Below are 26,735 nucleotides of genomic sequence, written 5' to 3'. Positions count from 1 at the left end.
AACAGCTGGGAGACTGGCATTGCTCACCCAACTCCAGAGGGAAAAAAACTGAAGCTCTAAAAGGGTCAGTGACGTGGCCAGCGTCACACAGACAGTGAATGATAGATAGCGCAGGACGGGGTCATGTGAGTCCAGAATCTCTGGGGTCACACCTGGCTCTGTGCTCAGCGGTCACTCCACCTCTTGGGCTCTCTTTTCAGCCCTAGAATTTTTTTTCTGGGGGGTGGTCATACCCAGTGGTGCTCAGTGCTTACTCCTGGCTCTGTGCTTAGGAATCACTCCTGGAGATCACTCAGGGGAACATAGGCAGTGCCAAGGATTGAACCTGGGTCAATTATGTGCAAGGCAAGTTCCCTACCCTCTGTATCATATCTGCAGCCCCAGAATCTGTGTTCTTTACCACAATGGAGTGTCTCTGTCTCACACATGCGCACAAATGGTGAAGCCACACCCGTCCTGATTCTTCAGAATCAGTGGGAGAGAAACCTGAGGTCAGCAAAAACAAATCCAGGACAGGCCAATCAGAAGGCCTCGCAGAGTGGGGAGGACATGTGTGATGGGCTTTCAGAACTCCCAGAACACTCAGGTCCTACAGCTGAAAAAGGGGTTCGCTCATGCTGGCTAAAGTTGGGGTGACCCCTGCCTTCTTCCCTCTGGACTCATGGACTGGGTAGTCAGGTGGCCCAACCAGAAGAGACTGCCCAGAGAGGGAAGGAGAAGTGGGAGCTCTGAACAGGCTAGCATGTTTGTGGGGCTGAGGGCTCAGTGTTGTTCCAGCCTGGGCCATCGCGGTTCTGACAAACTGTTGGCACACAACCCCCCAGCTGGCAGCTATGTAGAGATCCAGCAAGATTTGTTGTTGCTGAAGACTGGACAGCAGGAAGAGACCGGGGGAAAGAGGCCTCTTCAACATAACATTGACATAGGGGGTGTGTATGCAGCAAACCGGCCTTCTGGAACGGCTCTTGTCAAGCAAGGCAGCCCCACAGAAGACAGCACAGCAGGGAGAGGGCCCCTTTCTGCTCCGGAAGCCCAGTTTCTCCCTCTCTGGCTCAGCTTTCCCCCTGGGAATGACTACAGTAAAAGGGAGCCATTGGCCGGAGCTTCTTAGAGCATTTTATTTGTTCTGATTACAAGGCTGGCAGGGCAAGGACTGAGGGCACGTTAGTGCTGTAAGTGCTGGCATGGGGGAAGGAGCTCAAGTAGGGGCTTGAGACAGGCGAGTCACAGAAGTGGACGTGTGGAGGGATTGAGTGTGGGACTCACAAGAGGTTAAGTGTGGGGTCACAGGAGGGGACACGTTGAGGGAGGGGCAGAACCAGAAGGAAGGACGCGTATCAGAGGCATAACTGCAGGAGGCAGGGAGCAAGTGCAAAGGATGAGAACCCAGCTCCCCTAAACCCACCCGTCCCGGGATCCCCTCTTTCCTTAAGTTAAAACCAGTCCTAGAGGCTGCTCGGGCCCCAGGGTGAGAGTCACAGTCGGAGGGTGGACGCTCTGGCCAGCAGAGCCAGGTTCGGGCCGGAGGGAAGCTCAGGCCTCCTCAGCGGTTGCGTCGATGCCTGCATAAGTGAAGTTCTCAAACAGCGACATGTTCACATAGGCCTGGGGAGCAGAGCAAGATTCAGGGGGGCTGGGGCCAGGGAGGCCTCTGGCCAGGAGTTCTGGGCTTCTGTGTGGTTGGCACATTTGAGGAGACACTGACTTATCCTGAAGATTCTAGAGAGTTCTATGGTCAGGGTGGCTCCTACCAGCCCAGAGCATCAAAGACGCCCATCCCCTCGAGCGAGGGGTCTCAAGTGAAAGGCCCCTGACATAATTCTTCAATAGGAGATTTTTCATGCCAGCATTCATCCGTTTGTCCCTTTATCCATCTATTCATAATGCTACTCTGGGCAAGTCACTCATTCACATGCACTTTGACCATTTTTGTAAGTTCCTTTTTTTTTTTTTTTTGCTTTTTGGGTCACACCCAGTGACGCACAGGGGTTACTCCTGGCTCTGCACTCAGGAGTCACCTCTGGCGGTGCTTGGGAGACCATACGGGATGCTGGGAATCGAACCCGGGTTGGGCGTGTACAAGGCAAACGCCCTACCCGCTGTGCTATCGCTCCAGCCCCCATTTTTGTAAATTCTTAAGATAATTTAACAATCCATACTGCTTCATCCATGTGAAGCATACTTCATAGGCTACTTTTTAAACTCTTAAGATAACTTAGTCATTCATACATACTTCATCCATGTGAAGAAATTTCCACATGAACATGTTTTGATATCCTTTTTCATTTATCTTTGATCATTTCTTAGATCATTGATATGATTAGATCATTCATCCAGAAGTTCTTTTCACTCACTCAGTAATTATATCATCCAACCTTCCACTCATCCATCCATCTACTCCTTTATTCGTCCATTCATCTATCCATGAATTCATTGATCCATCCATGCATCTGTCCATCTGTCCGTCCATCCATCCATCCATCCATCCATCCATCCATCCATCCATCCTTCTAGTTGGTGGACCATTCGTGCACCCAGCCTGACTCTGAGTCAGGAGAGGAGGGGTGTGCAAGATGAGAGTGCCTGATGGTCCCAGCAGAGGAGGATGGGAAAACAGGCTGAGACATGGGAGAAGGCTTTGCAGGGCTAAGCAGTGGCCTTGGTAGCGACTGAAAGAGCCCAGTGAGCCCAGTGTCCAGCCTTCTGAGAGCTGGGAAGTAGGGTTGCATTCTTGGGTTCAGCCTATCTGTGGTGGGGACAGTTGAGTCTGAGGCTGCTGCTGCTCTGATCCGTGAGCCTCAGTGCCTGCCCCATTCCCACCCCCTGCTGGCCTCACCTTCCTGGCTTCCAGCATGCGGCCCAACTGCAGAGCGATCTGGGCAAAGGGGGGCCGCTCATATGGCCGGTCCCGCCAGCACTGCCGCATCAGCTCGTACCTGCAGACAGGGTATGGGTGAGCTGTGGGGTCGAGGCCAGGGGACAGGAGGGGCCCAGTTCAGGCTCAAGGGCAGTCTTCCCGGGGATGGGTCAGGGATGAGAGACTCACACTTCGTCATCACAGTTCCGAGGCTGCTCCATGCGGTAGCCCTGTGGCAGCTTCTCATAGAGCTCAGCACAGGTCATGCCGCAGTAGGGTGTGCCCCCTGGGGTGAGGGGACACGGTTCTCAGCTGGGGACCCAAGGAGGCGAAGAGGGGGATGCTGGGGCGCTGGGCTTGGAGACTTACCGAGGCTCACAATCTCCCAGAGGAGGACCCCAAAGGACCAGCTGAAATGAGGAAGATGTAATAAGGCATCCCCCCACCCCGGCCAGCAGCTCCCAACACACACACACACACACACACACACACACACACACACACACACACACACTCCATGTGCTCCTCCCCAGGCCGACTCTGAGGGCTGCTGCCTGGGCCGACTGTTGTCCTCCATAAAAGCTCCCTCCCTCCAACACAGAGCCAGATGTGGACCCCAGAAAAAGCCCCCTCACAATCCTTCCAGACTAAAGGTAACAATAGCGAATGCGGGTTTCCACGCTGTACCAAGAGCCAGGCTCTCATCATTGAACCGACAGGGTCCCTGAGTTATCAACCAAGATTTCTCTGTAAATCTACTTTCTCCGAGAGTATGCCCTTCCCGCCCTCCAACTAAACCCATAGCTATTACCAACTTCTCCAGGTATCATCCGTTTTGGGGGACAATCACTTAACCTTTCCTCACCCAATGATGGGCATTAATAGTATTCTCCCCACTTTACAGATGTAGACACTGAGGTACCAAAGAGACGGGCTCAGCCCAGGTCCCACAGAGGGGAAATAGCAGAGCCAGCATCTGCCCCTAGTAGACCTGCACCAGGTGTGACAACCACCTCCATGGAGGGAGGGACTCCGTGGGGAGAAGTGGGAAATAGGTGAAGGGTGGTCAGAGGTGGGTTGTCGAAATGGGAGGTAGCTGGGCTGGGCAGGCTGGACAAAGGGCTTCAGGTTGGGGGTGGACAGACAGGCCCCTGGAGAGAAGGGTTGTGACCTCGGCTGGAGAGTCTTGGAGTGCAAGTTTGAGAGGGAAGGGGCTCAAGTGGGGGAACCCCCCACACTCTGCCCCCAACTCTCCACCACCACTCAACTCCCTCCATGGCGCAGAGCCCTGAATTATCCACAATGCTTTCCAAGACAGAATTACTTCCAGCCAACTCCCACCTTTCCTCTAAGGTACTGGGGGTCACCTGGATGCCCGAGGCGCCCTCCAGGAACAGAGCCAGCTCTGACTCAGGCCCAAGCCCACCTGTCTCTGTGGGGGGCCGAGCCCTTCTGACCCCCACTACTCACACGTCACTCTTGGTGGTGTAGATGCTGTAGTTGAGAGACTCAATGGCCATCCAGCGCACAGGGAGTCGGCCCTGAGAAAGAGTGGGGATGAGGGTCAGGAGAGGAGCGAGGACTTCTCAGGGTGCGCTGGGTAGGAGGGAGCTAGAGCTTTACCATTGTCTTCTTCACGTAGACCTCCTCTCCTCGGGAAAGGCCGAAGTCTGCGATCTTGGAAGCCAGGTTCTCTCCGACCAGCACATTCCGGGCAGCCAGGTCCCTGTGGATGAACTGCAGGCCCAGCCAGAAGTCAGGGAAACCGGAAGAGGCAGCCCCGGGCTGGTCTCTGCGGATGCCCTCCATATCTTTAGCAGCCTCTTCCTCGTCTCCCTGGTCCCCAGCCTCACCCTGAATCCAAGGCCGGCCGGGAAAAGCTGAGGCTGGCTCTTATCACTTCCACTCCAGACCTGGCCAGGCCCAGGGACCATGGTGGACTTTCCCCAGGGGCCCTTAAGGATCAGCTCCCCCTCTGTGCAAGCTCCCTGTTCTCCCTCCCTGCCAGCCCACCTTTCCCTCATTGATGAGAGTGGTGAAGGTCCTTTTCAGTGAGGGGGTTGGGGGAGGGAGTAGGCCACACTTGGCAATGCTCAGGGGTTACTCCCATTTCTGCAACTGAGGAATTACTCCTGGCAGTGCTTGAGGACCATATGCGATGCTGAGGGTCAAACATGGGTCGGCTGTATACACTATCGCTCTAGCCCTGAAAGGCCCTTTTTCTACCCAAGCTGAGTCCCTGCATCAATTTCTAGGTCCTACCCACGTACCCCTCCACCTTCCCGGAAACCTCCCTCATCAACCCTCCCTCGATGCTAACCTCCCCTAGGAGCTGCTTTCATAGACGCTCAGGCCTGGCTGACTTTAACTCTTTCATCCCACTTCATCCACACGAGTATTCTTGGGTTTGGACCTCCGCTGTGGGCTCCAGTCTCCCGCCTGTCCTGGGTCTTACTCCCTCATCCCTGTTGACACCATCTGTGGGCCGACACCCCCAGCCTGTTGATGCTGGCCTAGGCTTACGCTCCTGGGGTCCCAGCCCTGTACTTAGGAAGCCAACTCAATTCCTCCCCCAACGCGTCCATCCTCAGACGCCTGGGTTGCTTTCTCCGGCTCTTTCCCCACCTCCCCATCCATGTTCTCACTCCTTTCCCAGCCAGAACCAGGCTCATGTCCTGTCCTCTGTTCCTCTGGCCCATCGCAGAGCCTGCAGACACCGTCTCCAGAGACCAGCCTGGGGCAGCGTCCCTTCCCCTTCAGACCTGCACGTCGTGCTCACCTGCTTCTCACTCAGGTACTGCATGCCATTGGCAGCATCGCTGGCGAAGCGCAGCAGCTGCCGGGAGCTGAGGGTGGAGGCTGTTCCGTGCTCCCGCGCGAAAGCCGGGTCTGTTTCCAGGACTCGACTCTTGCGCAGAAAATCCAGCAGGTTCCCATAGGGGGCATATTCAATGGCGATGTACAGGTAACCTGGGGGAGACGGTGCACATGGTGCCCACAGGAGAGAGGCAGGAAGGGGTGGCGGTGCGGTAACCTCACGCGTTTGTGTTGATGTGAAGGAGTGGGGAGTGCGGGCTCACCTCGGTTCTCACAGGCCCCCAAGAGGTTGATGATATTAGGGTGATGCCCTAATTTGCACAGAACTTCCAGTTCTCCCGCAAAGTCACGATGATCATTTTCAGAGGCATACTCTATGCAAAAAAAAAAGATCAGGACCGGGGCAGGAGCATTAGTACAGCAAGTAGGGTGCTTACCTTGCATAAGGCCGACCTAGGTTTAGTCCCCAGCACCCCAGATGGTCCCCTGGGGTCCAGCCAGGAGTAATTTTGGGTGCAGAGTCAGGAGTAAGACCTGAGCACTGCTGGCTGTAGCACCCCCAAACAGAAAAAATAAATAAAAAGAATTCAGGATGAGTTTGACCAGAAAGGCCTGGAGAAAGGGCATAGAGTGGGCTGACAGGGAGGGCAGGGGAGTGAGGGCTGGGGTCCACTGCTGGAGAAAGCCTAGGGTCTGTGGGACAAAGGCAGGGGTCCTTCCCAGGCCACCTTTTAGCATCTTGATGGCTGCGTTCATCTTGAGCCCATCCTTCTTGATCATGGCACGGATGACCTGGCCGAAGTTGCCCTCCCCGATGAGGTCCTCGAAGGTGATGTCCTCCCACTCCAGCACCGGGTAGCTCAGGGGCTCGGGCTGGGGCTTCGGCCGCCGGGTCAGCGTCAAGGTGCCTGAGCTGAACTGCAAAATGGTCTCCTCGCCCTGTGCAAGACAAGACAAGTGGGCGAGAGTCCATGAGGGAGACACGGGCCATGGGGGCATGGGGGTGGGCACAAAGCAGGGTGGTCAAACAACGCTGAGATAAATGGACTCAGGCAGAGGGCACCTGGGGTAGGCGGGGAACACACCCAGATGGGCTATGGCGGGGGGACATGTGTCCAAGGAAAGATATGTGGAGGCTGGAACCCAGGGATGGGGTCAGGCTGCTTTGGAAGAACAAGGAGAGAGTGAAGGTGTGAGAGGCTCCACCCTGGATGGGTGGAAGGAGATTTCTAACTTGTGAAACAGAAATAAGCACCCATGGGGCAGGGGATTTCCTGATGGCACAGCCAAGCTGTTTCCGTCACCAGGGATGGTCTGGAGTAGGCTCTGGGCAGTGGACTGACACACTTATCGAGCAGTGGCTCCGTGCTGAGCCCAGAGCCGCGGGGAGCAGAGGAGAGTCTCCTCGTCCACAGTTAATAGGAACTGTCCCCCATGGGGGCTTCAGAGGTACATTCATGGGTAGGATGGTAGCAGCCAGGACCATCTGTCGGTAAAACCAGAAGAGGGCTGGAGAAATACTACAGGAGGGGGACACACAAACGAATCTTGGACCCCAGCAACTTGCTGTAGCGATGGCTCTGGACTTTGCAATAGGCCACTTTCGCCAGGCCACTCCAGATGGAGGTAGGTGCTGTCCCTCTGCCTGCCCCCTAGGAATCCCAGCAGCTGCCATCTTCTAGAACTCAGCGACAAGCTTCAGGTACGGGTGGTGGTGGCGGCAAATTTCAGGCCTCATGGGACGGGGGGGAGTCGGCCCTTCTCCTTCCTCCCACCCCAATGGGACTCTGAGATGAGGCCCGTATACGGCCACTGTCTACTTAAGCTCTCACACAGCCATGATCCAGAGACATACAAATGAATCTCAGACCCGAGCAACTTGCTACAGCGATCTCTCCAGACCCTAATTATTAAAATTTTAGAATTCCTAGAGCGTGAGGCCACTTTCGAAGCCATGGAACATTTATGTTGTACCCATAACAAGCAATACAAAACACATTGTCTAGCCTTTTTGTCATTGCCTTTTTGGTAGGTATGAGTGGTGGTGGGACTGGGCTTGAAATATTGAAGGTAATCAAAGCAGAGAAAGAGAGTATCGTGCAAATTGTCTGCCACACAGGCAGGAGTAGGTGTGGAATTGGAGGGAGGGGAGGATACTGGGGATTTTGGTGGTGGAAAACGTGCACTGGTGAAGGGCTGTTTGATGATCGTATGATTGAAGCTCAAACATGAAAGCTCCGTTACTGTACCTCATGGTGAATCAATAAAAAGGGGAAAAGAAAAAAAAAAAGGAAATACTACAGGGATGAAAGCATTTGCCAAGCACATGGACGACTTAGATTAAATCCTTGGTCCTCCAGATGGTCCCCGGAGCCCTGCCAGGAGTGATCCCTAAGAATACAGCTAGGAGTAAGTCCTGAGCACTGCAGGATGTGGTCCCCAAACCAAACCAAATCACCAAAACAGGTAGACCTGAACAAAGAGGACCACTCACCGCTCCCCAATTCGAGGGCGCTTAGCCCCCTGAAGTGCTGATGGCAGAGCTGAGCTTGGCTGAAGCAGTGAGCAGCAGCCCCACGGAGTAGAGGGAGGCAGGCCACAGGTCTGTGCACCGAGGCAGGTGTGACCCGGAGCGGGGCTTGCATATGTGCAGGCAAGGTGGCACAAGCACAGGGACGTTGAGCATCTTTCACCCTGAGGTGCCCAGGCACCTCTGCCTGCCTACAGGCCCCCCTGCACAAGTTACCTGCACGACAGTCTGTGAAGGGCAGCTGCTCCCCCTGGGACTTCCCTTCTCTCTCTCTCCCCCATAACCACCGCTCTCCCTCCCCCTTCACCCTGACCAGGCGGCCTGTGTGCGCTGACCTCAGAGGGAGTGCCGAGGGGGCAGTGGCCAGCAGGGACAAAGAAGCCGATTGAGTCTCCGAGGGCAGAGGCACTAGCTGTGAACACTGGGCGCCTATCACAGGCAGCCTTTGAGGGAGGAGAGTGTGGGGGGGTGCTAAATGCCAAAGCAGGGCTGAAAATATCAGGAGAGGACCCAGGGCAGAGTTCGGATCCTTAGTGAGGGCAGGCGGGGAGGGGACAGCACCACCTGGGAGAGAGGTGGGAGGAGGGGGCATGGCCAAGGGAGGCTGAGTCCCCAGAGAACCAGCACCCACCCCACTTCCTAGTGCCGACCTGCAGGCCAGAGGGGTGTGGTCTGGGAGACAGGGGACACAGGTTGAGCCTAGAGGCCAGTACGGGACTGTGTCACTCCTCTGGACTGCTGGGAAGGCCTCGGGCAGAACCAGGGCCAGAGAGTTAGCACAGCAGGCAGCGCGCTTCCCGTGTATGTGGCCAATCCAGGTTAGATTCCCGGCATCCCATACGGTCTCCCGGGTCTACCAGGAGTGATCCCTGGGCACAGAGCTAGGAATAAGTCCTCAGCACTGCTGGATGTGGCCTCAGACTCTCCTACCCTCCCCCTCAAATACCCATAAAAACAAAGTTGTAGAACCAATTGGGAAAGGTTGGGAGCATAGCCATGGGTGCGAGGCCCGCGGAATCTGCTGTCCTCTGCAGGGCTCAGGGTTCTGGGTTTCCCCAGGAGAGCTTGACGGAGGATGTGATGAGGCACTCACAGAGAGCGGCCTGTTGGCAGGAGGTCACAGGGCCAGTGCGGGTGGCAGCTGAGTGTGTGGGGGCGCAGGCTGGCTCTCAGGCCCGGGGGTGGGCTGCCAGGACAGAGACCAGCCTCATGGTTAGGGTCCCATCATGATGCCACCCTGCAACCTCAGCTCAGAGCTCCCCTATGGAGGAAGGGAGCAGGGTGGGGGGTGAGGTCCTGAACTGACCACCGTGAAACAAGGGCATCATGGAGTTATTCTGAAGGGAGACGACCAAAAGTTTCACCACTGAAATAACTCAAATAGTTCAGTTCTGAAGATATATATTCTGCACCCTTGAATTTAGTTATTGAGCTTAGTCTTATACCAGAGACAGAAACACACACACACACACGTACACGCACATACACGCATGCATATACACACAGACACGCACACAGATGCATGCACGCACATGCAAACACATGCATATACACACAGACACGCGCGCACACACGCAGACATGCACACACACACACACACATACACAGGCATACACGCACATGCACACACACACACTCGTACACTCACACGCATACACATGCATACATGCACACACACACAAATACATGCATGTACGCACACACGCGGGCTCTGCACATGAGGCCCGCACAGGGACAGCACTCACCGAGCCTGACTGGTAGGTGAAGGTGCGCCTGCGGTGGAGACAGCTCCGGCGGATGCACACGAGGGTTAAGAGGGCCGCCAGGATGGTGAGGCAGGTGGCCGACACGGAGCCCACCACCGCCAGAATCAGCTGCTGATCCAGCCCTTCCTCCACTGCCCGGATCTCTTGGACTGGGCCCTCACTCTGTGGCCCTGGACACATAAAAGGATGTGGGTGAGGGCGCCTAGAGGCCACAGTGGGGTCCCACAGAGGGAGAGGTCAGAGATCCCAATGTGGGGGGCTGGGGATGTCAGGCCTGGAGCCACACGAGAGCCCCCAGCACTGGGGTGGAGCCACGTGGATGGAGCTCTGGACTCAGGGAGGGGCAGCGTGGAGGGACATGGAGCCCAGACCTCTCACCGTTGCCCAGAGTGGACTCTTCCACCGTGTTGCTCCAATCCCCGGGGCCCTGGACGCTGGCCCGCACACGGAAGAGATAGCGCGTACTGGCATTGAGGTTGTGGACAATTGTGCTGGTTTCCTCGGGCCTGGCCACGTCCACCCACTGAGGGTCTCCTGAGCCCCCGGCCACCTGCACCTCCACGATGTACTTGGAGATGGGTCCGGCCACAGTCTCTGGACGCTGCCAGCTCAGCTGGATCGCGGAGTCGGAGAGGGCCTGGGCATGGAGGTGTCGGGGGGCTGGGGGCCCTGGGGAGGGGGTGGTGCTCAGGCGGGAGCAGACGCCGTGGCGGGCCTGTGTCTCCTCTCCCGGGGCAGCACCCCCAGGCAGGTCCCTCCTTACTGTCCCTCTGCTCTCCTTCACCCGGGAGCACCCACTGCTCCTTGTTCTCCTTATATCCCCCAATTTTCTGGGGTTCCAACTCTCCCAGTGTCAGAGGTCCTCCTCAAGATCCCCTAAATTGTGTCCCCCAGTCTCCAGTCCTGCTGGTGCCCCCAAGTCCCCCCATAATCCTGTTTTTCGCATGACCCCTGACCTCCGTGTGCCCCTCTGCATCTGTTGTCCTGGGGGGTCTACTTCCTGCTAGTGTCCTATGCTGCCACACCCCGTGTCCCCCCCATCTGCCAATCCAGGACTACCTGACATCTGTGTGTTCCCTGTGCCTGTTCCCTCCACGGTCACCGAGACCCCGCACAGCCCCTTGGATCTTTGTGTTTTCCTGTACCCGGGTTTCACTCCACCCCCCGGGTCCCCCTTCCAAGCTCACCACTGGGCGGCAGAAGCACACGGGCAGGGGGCGAGGCGGGGCCTAGGAGGGTGCAGTGGTACAGCCGCACGTCCAGCTGGTAGTTGGTGCCAGGTGTGAGTCCGGTCAGGAGGGTGCTGCGGGCCTGGGGGGACGAGACGTTCTCCCGCCGCTCCTGGCCCCGGGCCCCGTCCCACAGGCGCAGCAGGAAGCCGTCGCCCACCAGCGGCCCGGGCAGCGTCGGTAAGGACCAGCTCACTCGCAAGCGGTCGGGGCCCTCCACGAGCCAGCTCTCGAGCCACGGCTGCAACTGGGGTTCTAGGGCCAGAGAGGGGGTCAGAGCTATCCCGGGGTCATCGGGGCTGGGTGGGGCAGGGCCCCCGGAGGCAGGAAGGGTTCACCTCCAGTGGGAAAGGTGGGGACCGATGGGTGGAGAAGATGTGAGCCTGAGTCCGTGGGACCATATTCGGGAGGACAGAACCATGAGCTCTTGCCTCTTACCGGGACAGTCTGTGGTCATGAGGGTGGGCGGGCCTGGGGCTCCCTCGCCCCCTTCCCCTGGCCGGCTCAGCTGCACACGGACACTGTATCCTGTCTTTGGCCTCAGGTTCATTAATGTCACGTTTTCACTGGGGTCCACTGGGGAGCAGGGGGACACACAGTGCCCGTTCAGTCCCAACAGTTCCAGAAGCCGCCAGGCTCTCAGCACCTTTGCCTTCTGTTCTCCCCTCTTCCTCTCTCTCCTGCCCGCCTCCTGCCCCGCTCCTCCCCACCACGTTCTCTCCACTCACCCACGATGGCAGACCAATCCATGGTGCTGTCCTGGGGCCGGTAGTGCAGGCGGACAGAGGAGATGGGGCCATCCCCAGAGAAGGAGACCAGCGGGGACACCACAAGCTGGCGGCTCTGCCTGGCCAGGAGCCTGGGGGCAGTCAGGGGCACTGGGGGCTCTGCGGGAGAGTTGGGGGAAGTGGTGGTCCTGGGAGCCTGCCCAGTTCTCAGGACAGCGAGAGGGCTGGGTGCTCGGGTGGATCGGGGAGGGACTGAGTTTAACAGCATGACTGGGCCCAGGAAGATCAAAGTTCTGCCCCCAGGCATGTTGGACACAAGGGTTGGCAGTGAGGACATATGGGCATTCTAGAAGATGGTCAGTGAGGGAGTGATAAGGCCAGACGGGGGCTGGGGGAACGCACTCCCATGCAGTAGTGTGGGGGTGTGGGGAAAGGGAAAGTCAGAAGGGGTAAAGGATGGGTGGATGGATGGTAGTGAGTGGATGGATGGATGGATGGATGGTGGTGGGTGGATGGACGATAGTAGGTGGGTGGGTGGATGGATGGATGGTGGGTGGATGGGAGGAAGAACGAAGGATGGATTGATAGAAGGATAGTAGGTGGATGGATGGAAGGATGGTGGGTAGATGGATGGAAGGAAGAATGGATGGTGGTAGACGGAGGAAAGGATGAATGGATGGTGGATGAGTGGAAGGTTGGATGGTGGGTGGATGAACGGATGGTTGGATAGAAGGATGGATGGAAGGATGGTGGGTGGGTGGGTGGATGGAATGAAGAATGGATGGAGGTGGATGGATGAAAGGATCATGAGTAGAAGGATGGACAGTAGGGTGATTAGATAGAAGTCTGAATGGCGGAAGGATGGATGGAAGGGAAGGAGCCAATGACAGCAGAGGTGAAGAAGATGTAGGCGTGAGCTGAGAGGATGTCAGGGGCCCCAGTGTGGGTCTAGCTGGCACCCTGTGGAGCAGTCACCTGGGAGTGTGTGACTCAGTAGGAAGGCAGCAGCCCAGGGGCAGAATGAAAGGTGCCTGTGTGCACCCAGGGGAGGTGAGGGGAAGCGTGGCCAGGGGGAAGCCAGGCAGGAGACTGGGTGAGGCTGGAGGGTGTCCCCTGCCTCTGGACATTTCCAGACAGGACTGAGATGTGCTCCAGCCTTGACACTGCCCAGCCCAGGCCTCTAGTGGAGCCACAGCCCCCTTCTCTGCCTGGTGCTGGGCTGCGTCCTAAGATGCCCTGGCCTGTCTGCTAGGATGCCTGGGAGGGCGGTGTCTGTGCTTCCCATTGCCCGCCCGACTGCCCCAGGACCGCACCAACCTTTGACGCTGACCCTGAAGCGTCGGCTGTCTTGGCCGCCTGACGTCGACACTCGGCACTCCCAGAGGCCACTGTCCCCAAGACTCAGCCGGGACACCTCAAATTCAGCAGTGGTCCTGTCTGGCTCCACAATGGCTTTGGTGGACTGAGAGAGAGGGGGACACAGGCCAGAGCATGGGCACCCCCGTGGCGTGCACGTGTGTCTGCCGGGGGCCGGACAGCCTGATCGTCAACCCCACGACACGGGAACGAGCCAGGCCCAGACAGAGCTGGCGAGGGCTCAGAGGGAGGGGCTGAGGGGGGAAGGGCAGGACCGGGGGCTGACCAGGAGCACGGTGCCGTCTGGCTTGCGCAGCTCCATACTGCCCCGCACGGGGAAGGGGTTCCCTGCAGCCGCGCAGTGGACACGAGGAGTCGTCCCCAGGTTGAACTCCAGGTCTGAGGCCACGTCGAGGATCTGAGGGATCCGATCTGGGGACAGAGGTGGGGGACACTCGTCTTGGAGTCCCCGCAGTGGCAGACACGTGTCTGCCAACAGTTACTTGCTCAGTGTCTGCGGGTCAGTGGGGTTCATCCATGCACCCCTGAAGCCCTCCTGACCTGGCCCAGAGCCTCATCCCAGCCTGGCCCAGAATGTTGGCCAGTTCAGGCCTGCCTGGTTTCAGGGCCTCTCCGAGGCTGGGAACAGTGGGGGTCCCTGCCTCCACTCTCCGCTCACCTTTCTCAAACATGTGTCTGGTGCCTGTCCGCCTCTCTTACCCCTTTTACCGAATGCCCAGCCCAACCCTTTACCCTGTGACTCAGAGTCCCCAAGATGCAACCTCTGCCCCTGTCCCTGGCTTTTCCCTATCCCACAGTCCAGCTGCCCGAGCCGGAGTCCTCTACCCTGGCCCCTGCCCAATCACCTGCCCCTAGTCCTTCACACGCGTCTCAGACGGTGCCTCCCTCTCCCTTCCTGTATGCTCAGGGGCTCCCAGGCCCCAGCTGCCCTGGTGTGGGTCAGCTCCTGTGGCCAGGGCGGGGCACTGGAGGGAGCTTGGTGCCCAGAGGGTCCTACCTGACTTCTCACAGTGCTCCCCGTGCCACCCCGAGGGGCAGACGCAGCCACTGAAGCGGTCACAAGTGCCGCCATTCTGACACTGGCACTGGAGGCGGCAGTCGGCCCCAAAGTGACCGGGGGCGCAGGCTGGAGACAAAGAGACCATGATCAGGGGGGCAAGGGCACTGCCGGGGTGAGGGATGGGGTGGGAGAGGGGGGACACTAGCAGGGGCCGTGGAGACCTCGGTGTGTAAGGGAGGGAGAGAGGGGACACTGGTCGGGAGAGCAGGGGGCCACGGAGACCTCAGTGAAAGGCCAGAGAGCATTGTGTGGGTCAGTTCGCAGGCCGGGCCGGATCATACCCTCCTGGCACTGGCTTCCTCTCCAGCCAGATCCGCAAGAGCACCCGTACGGGTCCGGGAGGCAGAAGGTGAGTCCACGGCAGCCCCAAGTGCCCGAACACTGCTCCTGGCAGCTCTGGCCAAAACGGCCCTCTCTGCAGGCTGCAAAAAAGGGTGCTGAGTGTCCAGGTCTTTGCTAGGCTCATTCCAGGGACTGGCAGGCACCCTCCTGTGCAAAGCTCCACTCCCAGGGTTCGAGGGGTGTCGGCCTGCATGGGCCCCAGCTCCCCCTCCTCCTCACCCTGTTCACAGCGGGTGCCAGTGAATCCAGGGGGGCACACACACTCGCCATCCAGGTCGTGGCAGACCCCTCCATGCAGACAGCCTGGGCAGACCTTGGTGCAGCCTGGACCCCAGCGCCCGGCCCCACAGCCTGGAGGAACACGGCATCCGCAGCTGCCCACGGCCGCTAAGGACCAGGGCAGCTGCGGCAAGCCAGGCGGACCACAGGGACTGAGTAACACAGGGGTCCCAACCTCTCCCAGCCACTCGCCCTCTCTGCACCCCCAGCCCCTGACCCCGCACGATGAGCCGAAAGAAGGCGCTGTCCAGGGGACTGGCTTCTAGGTAGGTGGCACTATAGATGCCGCTGGACGTCGGCTGCACGTCCGGGAGCTGCAGCAGGAACCGTCCGTCCTGGGCTTCGTGCCAGTCCAGGGTGTAGAAGTAGGATCCTGGGGGCATAAGGAGGGTTGGGGTGGTGGGGCGCTCAGCAGGATGGGAACACGCGGAGCCTCTCCCTCAGCCCACACATGCCACCTGCACCCAGGCCAGAGTGGCAGAGAAACATCCTTGCCACCAGCCAGACACAGTGTCACTGAGCCCCGCTTGGTCCTGAGCCCCGGCTCTGCCCACTGCCCCTTCCTGCCCATGGCCTGGTCCTCCCTCAGCCTCCTCAGCCTCGGCTCTCCTCTGTCAGGAAACACCAGCTCACTCTTCCTCCATCAGATCCCTCGGGCCACACCTGCAAGGCTCACCTCTGTCCCCGGGACACCACACCGGGGCCTCACCCTGCTCCCTCACCGCCCCCCCCCCCACGGCTTCATGGCTCCACGCCCAGCCCTGCACCTCACATTCCTGCATTCCGCAATGATTTACTCCTCTGTGAACATCATGGTATTTCAGAACCTTTGCCCTTATCGATCCTTCTGGAATGTTCTTTCGGCTTCCCTGGGCTACCTCTGTGTACCTTTCAGGAGGTCCTTCCGTCTGGGATTCCTTTCAGGAGGCCCTCCCTCCGGGACCCAGGCACGGAGAAGTGGGGTGTGGGGTTGGTTCTCCCCCTCCCGCCCAATCATGCCTCTTCCCATCTGGTCTGGCGCCAAGCTCCCAAGACCCTCCACAACTTCCTTTCTTCCTGAGAACCTGAGGGAAAGGCGGCTTCCTCCCTGGCCCTAGGGCAGGTCCTCCTTCATGAGCGTACTGGTCAGAGATAAGGGGCCGCAGAAAGCTGCTGAAGGGTCGCCCCAGATAACTCCCAGGGCAGAGCTGATGCTCTGGGGTGACAGGAGAGAGTGGAGCTCAGGGCTGCGAGGGGCTCACGGGTCGCCAGCTGGGTGCAGGTGCCCAAGGCCTGGAGGTGGGCCAAGAGGAGGGTGCAGGGCGCTCCATAAAGGGGCCCAGGTGGGTGTGCACTGCAGTGTGGGTGGCTGGGTGGGGTGCCCCCCTAGGTGGGCGCGCCCTCACCGTTGCTCTTCCAGATCACATCAGTCTGCTTCTCCTTGCGCACGCGAGCGGAGAGCACGGCCGTGTCGCCTTTGTTCACGGTGTGGGTGACCTTGTCCGGGAACAGGTGGGCTGTGGGCGGGGAGAGGGGGGCGCGGGGCCGGGTGCGGTCAGGGGCAGCCGGTCCCCGCGCCCCCCACCCCCCACCCACCCCACTTCACCGACCCCGGGCTCCCGCGGGCGCACCGCCGCGCTGCGCTCACCCCCGGGGCTGTTGTGCACGTAGAGCACGCGGGTGCGCCGCGCGCCCGCGCCCCCCGCGCAGGAGAAGACGCCCACCAGGTCCGAGGGCTTCGAGAAGCCGCGCAGCGTCAGGCGCTGCGAGCCGTTGCGGGCCAGGTGCGGCGGGTGCCAGGGCCGGGGCGTGCGCACGATGCGATCGTCCTTCTCCAGCAGCAGCGGCGGGCCCCAGGCGTCGGCACCGCGCGCCGCGGCCTCCCCGGACACGCAGGTGAGGAAGAAGCGCTGCGGGTCGGTGAGGCGCAGGTCGGCCAGCAGCGTCAGGTCCGCAGCGGCGCCTGGGCCGGGACACCGGGCCGGGGTCAGGCCCTCCCCGCTGCCCTTCCTCCCCCTCTTCCCAACTGGCACCCCAACAGAAGGCCGGCGCTGCCCTGCGCGCCTGGCACGTGGGGGGCCCACCCCACCCCACCTGGGGACCTCCGCTGCCAGCACCTCCTGGAGCCCCCCTGAATCCTGAGCCCCAGGGGCTTCGTTGGGTGGATTTTTCCTTCGGAAAAACGCTACCGAAAGTAACCTGCCCACACGGCAGAGTCTGGCAAACTCCCCGTGGCGTACCCAAGATGCCAAATACCAGTAACAATGATGGCTCTCATTCTCCTAACTCTGAAAGAGGCTTGAATATGGCACTTTTTAAAAAAAAAAATCTCAGGGCTAGGACGAAGGAGACGTTACTGGGACCTGCTCGAGGCAACCGCCGAATAACAGGATGGTCGTGATCTTGGAAAAGGAGAGAGGAAGAAAACAAAAGCGAAGGCCCTTCTCTGGCCGCACCCTCCCTTTTCTGTCGGAGGCCCCTGCTGTCCACAGTTTTAGGAAACAATGATCGCTGCCTCCCGGCCTGAGTTTCCTCACTTTCATTCCCTGCCACTCTCCCTTCCTGACTGCCCAACACCACTTGCACAGAGCAGCCCACAGGAGCAGCCCAACCCCCGACCCCAGGACCCCCCCCCCTCCACCCCCCTGACTTCCAGCCCCCTCAGTGGATGGGCCCGGGGTGTGGAAAGGAAGGAGTCAGAGACCCGCGATGAGGCCCATGCAGGCAGGGGCCCTCGGCAGAATGTCCGGCTTCTGGAGTAACAGGAGACATGGACAGATGCAGGGCAGCTCAGAGAAAGGGGCACCAGGCCCTGCCCCGGAGAGGCAGCGGGTGAGGAGGCCCCGTCTGCCCCCGTAAAGCTCAGGCTCCTGCAGCTGGAGGGACAGAGCATTCTAGCGCCGGACGAGCAGGGCTGTGAGGTGAGCTGCGTGCGGCTCCGCCGGGGCACCTTCCTTGCCCGGGTGGGGCCCTGGATTCCTCCACAACAGACACTGTGATGTGGGGGTGCCTGTTGTGAGGGTGACAGCCGGCTAGGCATGGTGGCTGCCAGGACCCTAAGCCCCTGCCTTCTGCCCTGCCTGTCCACTGCCGAGCCCTGAGGGAGCTTCTCGGGGCTGTTCTTTGAGAATCTCCCCGGTTGGCTGTCAGCGTGCCCCGAGTCCACTTGGCTCCCACCATTGGAGCTGCAGCTTTTATTCTAAGACTTCTCAGAGCAAGCTTTTCTTCTCCTTGTCAGTCACCCCGAAGAGTCTCTCACCTGGCACCCCACCTCCTCCTGCTTACCCCAAGCCCGCCCCTCTGGGGCTCCCCGACTCAGTTTACCACTTCAACTCCCAGAGACACACACTTGCAAGAACTTGCCAACTCCCATGGTCAGAATCTGAATCTTTATAGGGGGTCAGTTCCACGCCAGGCACTTAGATTCTCTGCTGTTCACCCTTCACTCACCCCTCTCCTGGAGGAGGGTGTTAGGATGGATGTCACAGCCCAGAAGGACTCAGAAATGACACTGACCAGCGGAGCCAGGGTGGCCGCCTGGGCTTCAAGTCTACCTGGCCAGGCATCTCACTGGCCTCATCTTCCCATTGCCTCTGTTGTTTCCTCAAAGCTGCCCTCCAGGGGCTGGAGTGATAGCACAATGGGTAGGGCGTTTGCCCTGCACACGGCGGACCCAGCATCCCATATGGTCCCCTGAACACTGCCAGGGGTAATTCCTGAGTGCAGAGCCAGGAGTGACCCCTGTGCATTGCCGGGTATAACCTAAAAAGCAAAAAAAAAAAAAAAAAAGCTGCCCTCCCACCCCATCTCCCAAGCCCACCCTGCCCCTCTTAGTACTCTTGCTCTGCTTACCTGGACCAGGACAACAACTGCATCCTTCACCCCTAATCCATCCCCTGAAAGGCTCCATCTAAGACCTATTACTATGCCACTGACCCACATGGCTCCCCATTGCCCTCTGAAGAAGCATGGATCCCTAAACCCCCAGCCCCCCGAGGGGCCTGCCCCTCCCACAGGTCCCTTCAGAACCTTCTCTCCCAAGTGCCTGCAAGCCTCTGAGACTCCTGGCTGCCTGGATGGGGAGCACCAAGCCCACTCCTCAGTATCTTCTGGAGCCCCTTGGTCCTCACCCCCAGCCCTTGCTCCATCCCGCCCCCCACCACAAGACCATGAGCTGCTCCTCTGAGCGGCCTTTGTGTTGGATGTTCTTGGGTCAGCTCAGAAAAGCAGCAGCCACTGATCCAGGAGGCCCTGCCCAGCGCCAGGCCTGATGCCAAGCACTCTGTGTAAATCACCTCGTCTGAGCCCCATTTGAGCCCCAGGAGGTCAGCCACCGTTTCATCTCATTCCACCATCTGGAGGCTTGGCCGCCTCGTACTAATGGCTGACCACCCCGCACGGCTCCTGGAAGACTGCGGCGGCTTGAGGGATGTTTGTCAAGTGAACAGTTGAAAGGATTCCAGCACACTGACCCCATGAGCACTCCTCCTGGGCCCCGTGGGCCTGCTGTCCCCCGCTGACCTTAAGCTCCAAGCTACCTTAAGCTACAACCATGGCCCCCGCTTCCTCAGGCCGCAGAGATTTCCAGCTGCCGCCGGCCCTGTCCTAGCGGGTCGGGGTATGGATGACCGTGATCTGGGGTTCCCTGCAGGGAGAACCAGGGCCTGGGGGTGTGGCTGGGTTGGGGGGGAACTTACCAACATGAGAAGCCAGGAAGAGAATGGGGAGCAGTAAAGGGCACCCCAGCCAGACCATACTCTGGAGGCCGACCGGGCCAGTGAAGACAAGAGGACCCGCGGTCAGCTATCCTGGGTCTGGCCGCTGGGCCTGTGCTAGTTACTGCGTGTTGGTGCTGAAAAGGAAAAGGAAATGAGGTGGTGTGGGTGGGAGGGGCAGCAGGCAAGAGGGGTGGGGGCACTTATCCTGCTTCTTGGCCTCTAAGAGCCCCCTGGCGCCCCCCCCCCCACATCCAGCCCCCAGGAGACTGAGGCTGGGAGGGGCCTGGAAGGGAGCAGGGTCGCTGGAGGGGTGGGGGAGGGCTGCTGTAAGGACAAGGCCGCTTTCCCACCCACTCTGTGCTCCCCCCTCTGTCTGGCAGCTCGCAGGAGGCAGGAGGCAGGAAAGGGAGGAAGCCAGCAGCTTCCGCCTATTGAGGAGGGATGGGGGAGGATATTGTTCTGGGGTCTCCCCTCCCTCCCTGTGCACACACACACATACACACACACACACACACACACCACACCGCTTCTCGCCTGTGTCCCCCAGGACGTTGTTACACCGCTTGTGTGTGGAGCATCAGGATCTTTGAGAGCCCCCAAATGTCCATGACTTAAAGGAACGAAAGAACTCAGATGCAGGGGCCAAAGCGCCCACGAGGACCTGTGGTGCTCTTTTGCATACTCGCTCATTTCACGAGTGGGAAAACGGAGGCCTGCAGGCCTCGAGGGACCTTGGCTGAGGTCACGGAAAGGGACATGACCTGACTTGGTCGCTCCTCAAGGGCGCGCCTTAGACAGACCCAGGGGAGGGCTGCGTGTCGTGCCCCCCACAGCCCCTGCCGCAGCAGCAAACAGGCGGCAGCTCTTGGCCTGCTTGATGGTATGTGTTTTGCAGCAAACCCATGCCTGTCCCTGGGTACCAGGGCGGCACAGACCTCCCCGGGAGGTATATACTCATTCTTGAGGGCTGATAACAACCGGGGCGGGAACGGGACTGTCTCAGCCCTTTGGCAGAGCTGCCAACCCCCCAAGGCTCCTACATCTGCAGTGCCCCTCACCTCTCCCCAGAGCCTGTGCCAAGCTGGACTCTTCAATCTGGCTCCCTTCTCTGTCCTGGGAAAGTTGGGGCCCTGCAGTGGGGGTGAGCTGGTTGCAGCCTGGGTCTCTTCTGAGGTCTCTTCTGCAAAGCTTCAGGAGAGACCATCTCCGGAGCAGCAGGATGGGGGTTCAGGAAGACGTCCCCCGGCCCCTTCCCACCAGACCCACGGACAGTCCGTTGTAGCATGAGGCTGTGGAGCCGTTTGCTGCAGATAAGACTCAGATGGAGTGAAAAGGGGGTCACTGATGCCTGGACTTGGGTGCCTCTTGATGCCAAGATCTTTGACTCTGGCCTGAGAAAGTTGCTGGGAAATCCTTGGCAGTCTGTCTGGCTTAGCTGTAGGCCCGATAGACTTTTGTGCAACTTTGCCCTTGGTTCTGGGAAGACCTAGTGGGCCTGATGTCATTTTGCAGATGCAAGGAGAGCTCCCAGGCAGCGTCTGTTCTGGAGAGTGACACAGACACTGCACAGGTGTCTGCTCGGAAGGGAGTCTGAGACCCTGAGACAGCAGGGCGCCGGCAAGCTCCAACCCATCTGCCGCCCTCCCTTTCAGCTGGGAAGCACAGCTCTGTGGCAATGATCTGCAGAGAGAAAAACAATGCACATCTTGCAGGGTTTATACACAAGGATTGGTTTCATAAAACAATATCCTATATGTGTAGAAGTATATTTTTACACGTGTTGAGATGATACTGTGAGTAATTTAAGTAGCATCTGTTTACAAACAGCATGTCTCGAATGATAAATCACTGCACAAACAAAGTTTGAGGGGGCCGTGTGTGTGCATCTGCTCTGGTAATGGGAGCACTGAAACCAGAAGGGCCATCTTCATCGCAGTTACTGGAAAGGTGAAGGCCAAAACTAATGGGAAGGCAAGCAGGCAGTCCTGCTCATTAGAGGGTTCATTTCAAACCCAAAATAAACTAACTTGATGCTGGAGCTCAGTTTAAAGATCTCTAGATGAAAAACAGCAAGACTTTCAGCATGACGAGCTTCACAGAGGCTGATCCGTCACCACCAACAGGCGCCTCCTTCCAGGAAGGGGAATACCAGCTGCCAGCACACGGCCATGCACAGGAGTTTTGCCAGGTTGCCAAGGGGCTTCAGGGCATCGAGGCTTCCTAGCTACTTGCTAATTTTAGTTTTCCAAATGCCCGTTCATTCAGAGTGTTTGGAGCCTGTGGTTGGATGGAAAAAGGAAAGTGTGTGAAACCAGCTATTATTTGCACTTTTTTTGTTGTTGGTTTTGGGGGTCACGACCAAGACCGCGTGGCTGCCCACCTACCAGATGGTCAGACTTTTTTGTCAAGATCATGAACGATCGGTTTGAGGCTCTTCATGTTCCCAGAGCGAACAGATGCCATTGGGCTACACTAGCACGCGACAGGGACAAATGGAGACGTTACTGGTGCCCGCTCAAGCAAATAGACGACTAATGGGAAGTTAAGTTAAGTGATTAAGTGATTGGGGGTCACGACCTGCCATGCGCAGGGCTTTTGTGGTTCTGGAGATCAGATTAGGAGCATAGGACTGAACCCAAACCTGGAGTGGCAAGATAAGTGCCCTACTTCCTTTACTATCTCTCTGGTCCTGTGCTTGTATTTTGGGGACCATATGAGACCCATCAGGGGTGGTTTGGTTCCACAGTGGACTCTAGCGAGGAATAGTTCTGAATTTGCTTGGCGGGATCAATGCTTTCTCATGATACTGAGTCTCGTCTACTTTTTTTTTTAATAGTTGAGCTGAGTGGGGTGGGCAGGTTGGAGGGATTTCTGTTTGAAGAAGTCATTGGGTGAGGGAAAAATAGGGAGATTTATCTTTCCCACTTCTGGACTCTGGAAGTCTGAGATTGGGGTTGTGCGAACAAGCACAGTCAGGTCAGAAGCAAGACCTGGGCAGATGTGCAGAAAGGTGGGAATGTTCTATCCTGGATGTTCTAACCCTGTATCTTGGGATACAACGTGGGTTGGGAAAGTAGTAGAACCAGACGGAGAGGAGAGATGCCTGGACTTTGAAGTGCATCTCTGGGGTATGTGCCTTCCCCAGCATGGATTTTAGGAGGAGCAAGATATTGAGGCTGGAGATATGAAAGGTGGAGGAGCTAGCAGCCTCAGGACCAGCAGTTCAGACCCCACAGACCAATAAGGGTCTCTGTGTGCACCTGAATGCCAACTCTTGCCACCAGCTGCTTCTTGCATGAATTCTTGAATTCCTGATCCAGACTTACAAGTCCACCAATGACATGCTTGGATGTCACAACCATGTCAAATGCTGTCGGACTCTGAATACTTAGCATTTCCCCTTTGTGACAGTTTCTAGACTAGCGTGGGGCTACTGACCATGTTTGAGTAGCATTGGTCAGATGGCATTAACATATGCCTCAGAGACCTGGGCCCTACGCAAACAGGATGAGAACGCTAATCGGGTCTCTCAAAGAGGAATTGAAAGAGCTATGCTTGGAATATCACGTTTCACTCAAATGAGAGAAAGAATCCGGAGTTCCGACCTCTGTCGACGATCAAGAATCAGGGACGCTGTCTCGTTTGCCAAGGTGTCAAAAATCAGATGGGCTGGTCACGTAATGAGATTTAAAGACGACCGCTGGACTAGAGCTGTTACCGACTGGATTCCACGGGATGTCAAAAGACCGCGTGGCTGCCCACCTACCAGATGGTCGGACTTCTTCATCAAGATCATGAACGATCGGTTTGAGGCTCCTCGTGTTCCTAGAGCGAACAGACGCCATTGGGCTACACTAGCACGCGACAGGGACAAATGGAGACGTTACTGGCGCCTGCTCGAGCAAATCAACGATTAACGGGAAGTCAAGTGATCAAGTGATTAAGTGGTCAGATGGGGTGACCACACGAGAGTGGGCGTGCTTAAAGGCTGATGTCCAAGTCAGGAGTTGCATCAGGGCTTTGAGGGTTATGGCACTCAGGGTTAGAACAGTGTCTGGTGTGACTGTGGGAAAGGTGAGAGTTCTGGGAGTTGAAGAGCCCAGGGCGCTGGTGTGGTGGTGTTAGTCGGTGTATTCTCAGCTTCTCTCTTACTGTGGGACCACTGTCTTGGCTAAGAAGAGTCTAAAAGGACAAGACAGCTAAACGTAATATGCTCAGGGAGTCTACTTTTTCATCACCTTGACGAGTATAATCTAGGATTTCGTTTGTCTTGTGGGTTCCCCTCAATGAAATTTGTCTGCTGTTTCCATCATGATTAGACTGGGAGAAAGACCAGAGGCCAGGTGCCGTCTTTGACATACTCTGTGCCACGAGGACATACTGTCAGTGTCTTTAGCTCCTCACAGATTTCTCCTCTGTCAGATTACCTCTGGCTTTCATGCCCTACACATTGAGGGAACTATTATTCCTTGATAATTCATCTGATCACTTGATCACTTGACTTGACTTCCCGTTAATCATCAATTTGCTCGAGCGGATATCGGAACTCCGGATTCGTTCTCTCATTTGAGTGAAACGTGATATTCCAAGCATAGCTCTTTCAATTCCTCTTTGGGAGATCCAAATAGCATTCTCATCCTGTTCTCATAGTGTTCTCATAATTCATCTGAATTATTTTGGAATTCTTCTGAAGAGGATTATCTTTCCTCCCCCCTTTATCTAGTCAGTCGTTTATTTATCATTTATTTTTTGTGAGAAGTTGTTTGGTCACACCTGGAGATGCTCAGGGCTTCCCCTGACTCTGCACCCAGGGATTACTCCTGGTTGGACTAATAGGTTATGTAATCGGGACATCATACGGGGTGCTATGCAAGGCAAGTGTCTTACCTCTATACTCTCTATCTGGCTCCTAATCAATAATTGGAGTGACAGCACAGCAGTAGGGCGTTTGCCTGGCACGCGGCCAACATGGCCGACCCCAGTTCGATTCCTCCGCCCTCTCGAAGAGCCCGGCAAGCTACCGAGAATATCTCGCCTGCACGGCAGAGCCTGGCAAACTACCCGTGATGTATTCGATATACCAATCACAGTAACAACAAAAGTCTCCAATGGAGACGTTACTGGACCCGCTCGAGCAAATCGATGAACAACAGGAGGACAGTGACAGTGACAGTGACATCACTATGAACTTGTGGATATGTATCTGATGATTTTAATTACAATCCAGTACAATTGTATTCTGTGGCTCATACTGCTGCATCTTCACCGTTGAGAACACTTCATTTGGCATTTATGGCCCGTCTACATCTACCCATCTGTGTAGAGCTTTTGATGTTGCTATTTTTTCTTCTGTATTTCCTTATTTTCTGGCTCCGGACACATCTTATATTTCCTATCAGTCTTAGAATCCACTGTCTCTCCTAATGAGATCTGGCTTATTTAATTTGAGGATGTAATTGGATAATCAAAACGTTTTTTTGAAGCTTTCTTCCCCTACTCTTTCCCCTCAAAAATTCGAGGGGCTCTCTGGGGCTGGAACAATAGCACAGTGGATAGGGCGTTTGCCTTGCACGCAGCCAACCAGGGTTCGATTCCCAGCATCCCATATGATCCCCATGAGCACCGCCAGGGGTAATTCCTGAGTACAGAGCCAGGAGGAACCCCTGTGCATTGCCGGGTGTGACCCAAAAAGCAAAAAAAAAAAAAAAATTCGAGGGGATCTCCGGTATTAAGAAAGCAAGAATAGGTGGACCTGAAACTTGCAGGGGTTTGCAGGCTGACAACCCCTCTCTTTGCAACATTCTTTTGGCTTGGCTTGGGTCAGGACAGAACCCCACAAATACCTTTGTACTGAAAAGGACCTCAGAGCCCAACCTGGATAGCATTGGCCAGTGGAGAATGTGCAGTGACACTTCTACGCCTACTGTCACCTTTCACATCAGCATCCTAAAAACTCACCCCTGATGGTGTTTGCCCACTTCCTGTCCACTTGATGTGCTTTCCCACCATTGCCTCTCATTAGTATGCATGAGTTTTCTGGAATACTCTGAAGTTCATATGGACTGTTACATCATCCTTATTCTACCAAGCTCGATACCAGACCCCACTTCCTTTTTCTGAAACGTTCTCTGTAGACTGTGTTGGTAGACGTTTCTCCCAGCTTAAATGGTCTTCATGTCAATGAGGTCCCTTTTTTCTACTGGTTGTTTCTGAGACTTTGGAACCAGAATGACATGAGAAACCAAAATCTGGGTACCTGGCATGTTACTGAGCTTGAGCCTCTCATAATTCACAGTTTAGGGGACCATATGACTCTCCGCTTTGGGTTCTCATCTTATTCCAAGGGGACACGTGCGTAAATTGGGGGGCATGACATGAGACTAGGGGGCCATCTGGTAGGATGGAGGGGCACGGGAAGGAAACAGGGTTGAAAGAGGCCTTGGTCAAAGGAAGGTGAGAAACACTGAGATATCGCTGTGCAGAAACATACAGTGCTTGGCAGTAGAACTCTTGGAGGGCAATTTGGGACTATCTCTCTAAAATTACACTTATTTACTTTTTGACTCACAATCTCACTCTTGGGAACTTATCCTACAGATAACCTGTGCAGTACAAAATGTTCATGGTTGGGGCCTTGGAAATAGCTCAAAGGAGTGGAGGCATATGAGGTCTACAGTTCCATCTCCAATCCCACATGCCCCCTCCCTGCCAGCACAGTACCACTTCACATGGCCCCTGGGACTCTTGAGCATTTCTGGTGAAGCCCCTATATAAAAAGGGTGATAAATATTTGCTGCTTTTCATTGCTGCACTGTCTGCAATGGCAGAATATTGGATAAACCTGGTAACAATTATTATAGGAATGGTTAAACCAATTTTGAGGTAGTCCTATGATGAAATACTATACAACAGTGAAACATGATAAAAATCCCCAAAGTCTGTATACTCATTTTATTCCATTATATAGAAACAATTTTTTTTGTCTTACTTTCCCCTTTTCTCTTGTAATTTTGGTGGTGGTAGTGGGTTCTTACACTCAGGGTTGCAGTGGCT

General features: G+C 56.6%; 1 protein-coding gene across 2 annotated transcripts; it reads right to left on the bottom strand.

Annotated features, from left to right (window-relative positions):
• Positions 1 to 1,104: 1,104 nt before the first annotated feature.
• On the bottom strand, positions 1,105 to 19,788 carry TIE1 (tyrosine kinase with immunoglobulin like and EGF like domains 1). 2 transcript variants are annotated; one of them, XM_056130879.1, is made up of 23 exons: positions 19,662 to 19,788; positions 16,613 to 16,927; positions 16,371 to 16,481; positions 15,203 to 15,358; positions 14,926 to 15,057; positions 14,646 to 14,786; positions 14,302 to 14,430; positions 13,570 to 13,715; positions 13,245 to 13,389; positions 11,928 to 12,086; positions 11,638 to 11,775; positions 11,158 to 11,454; positions 10,349 to 10,639; positions 9,950 to 10,140; positions 6,403 to 6,613; positions 5,938 to 6,048; positions 5,637 to 5,827; positions 4,481 to 4,594; positions 4,328 to 4,398; positions 3,227 to 3,267; positions 3,047 to 3,143; positions 2,837 to 2,936; positions 1,105 to 1,605 (listed from the first exon to the last, which is right to left on the bottom strand). In XM_056130879.1, exons 1-23 carry the CDS (start codon positions 19,717 to 19,719, stop codon positions 1,534 to 1,536), a joined length of 3,417 nt encoding a protein of 1,138 aa, XP_055986854.1. In that variant the 5' UTR covers positions 19,720 to 19,788; the 3' UTR covers positions 1,105 to 1,533. The 2 variants fall into 2 exon arrangements, with proteins under 2 accessions (XP_055986854.1, XP_055986855.1); XM_056130880.1 differs by lacking the exons at positions 16,371 to 16,481; positions 16,613 to 16,927 and having other exon boundaries at positions 19,662 to 19,769.
• Between the last annotated feature and the right edge of the window lie 6,947 nt (positions 19,789 to 26,735).

The sequence above is a fragment of the Sorex fumeus genome, unplaced genomic scaffold (assembly GCF_029834395.1).
Source record: "Sorex fumeus unplaced genomic scaffold, SorFum_2.1 ptg000082l, whole genome shotgun sequence".
NCBI classification, from domain to species: Eukaryota; Metazoa; Chordata; class Mammalia; order Eulipotyphla; family Soricidae; genus Sorex; species Sorex fumeus.
The sequence above is the reverse complement of the archived record's forward strand: the minus strand, read 5'-3'. Positions and strand labels throughout refer to the sequence as shown.

Coding starts and splice junctions, on each gene's coding strand:
- TIE1 (XM_056130879.1), bottom strand. CDS start 19,719: ATGGTCTGGCTGGGGTGCCCTTTACTGCTCCCCATTCTCTTCCTGGCT. Junction 16,482..16,612: donor CGTGCACAACAGCCCCGGGG/GTGAGCGCAGCG, acceptor CCCCGCCCACAG/CCCACCTGTTCCCGGACAAG. Junction 2,937..3,046: donor CGGAACTGTGATGACGAAGT/GTGAGTCTCTCA, acceptor CCCTGTCTGCAG/GTACGAGCTGATGCGGCAGT.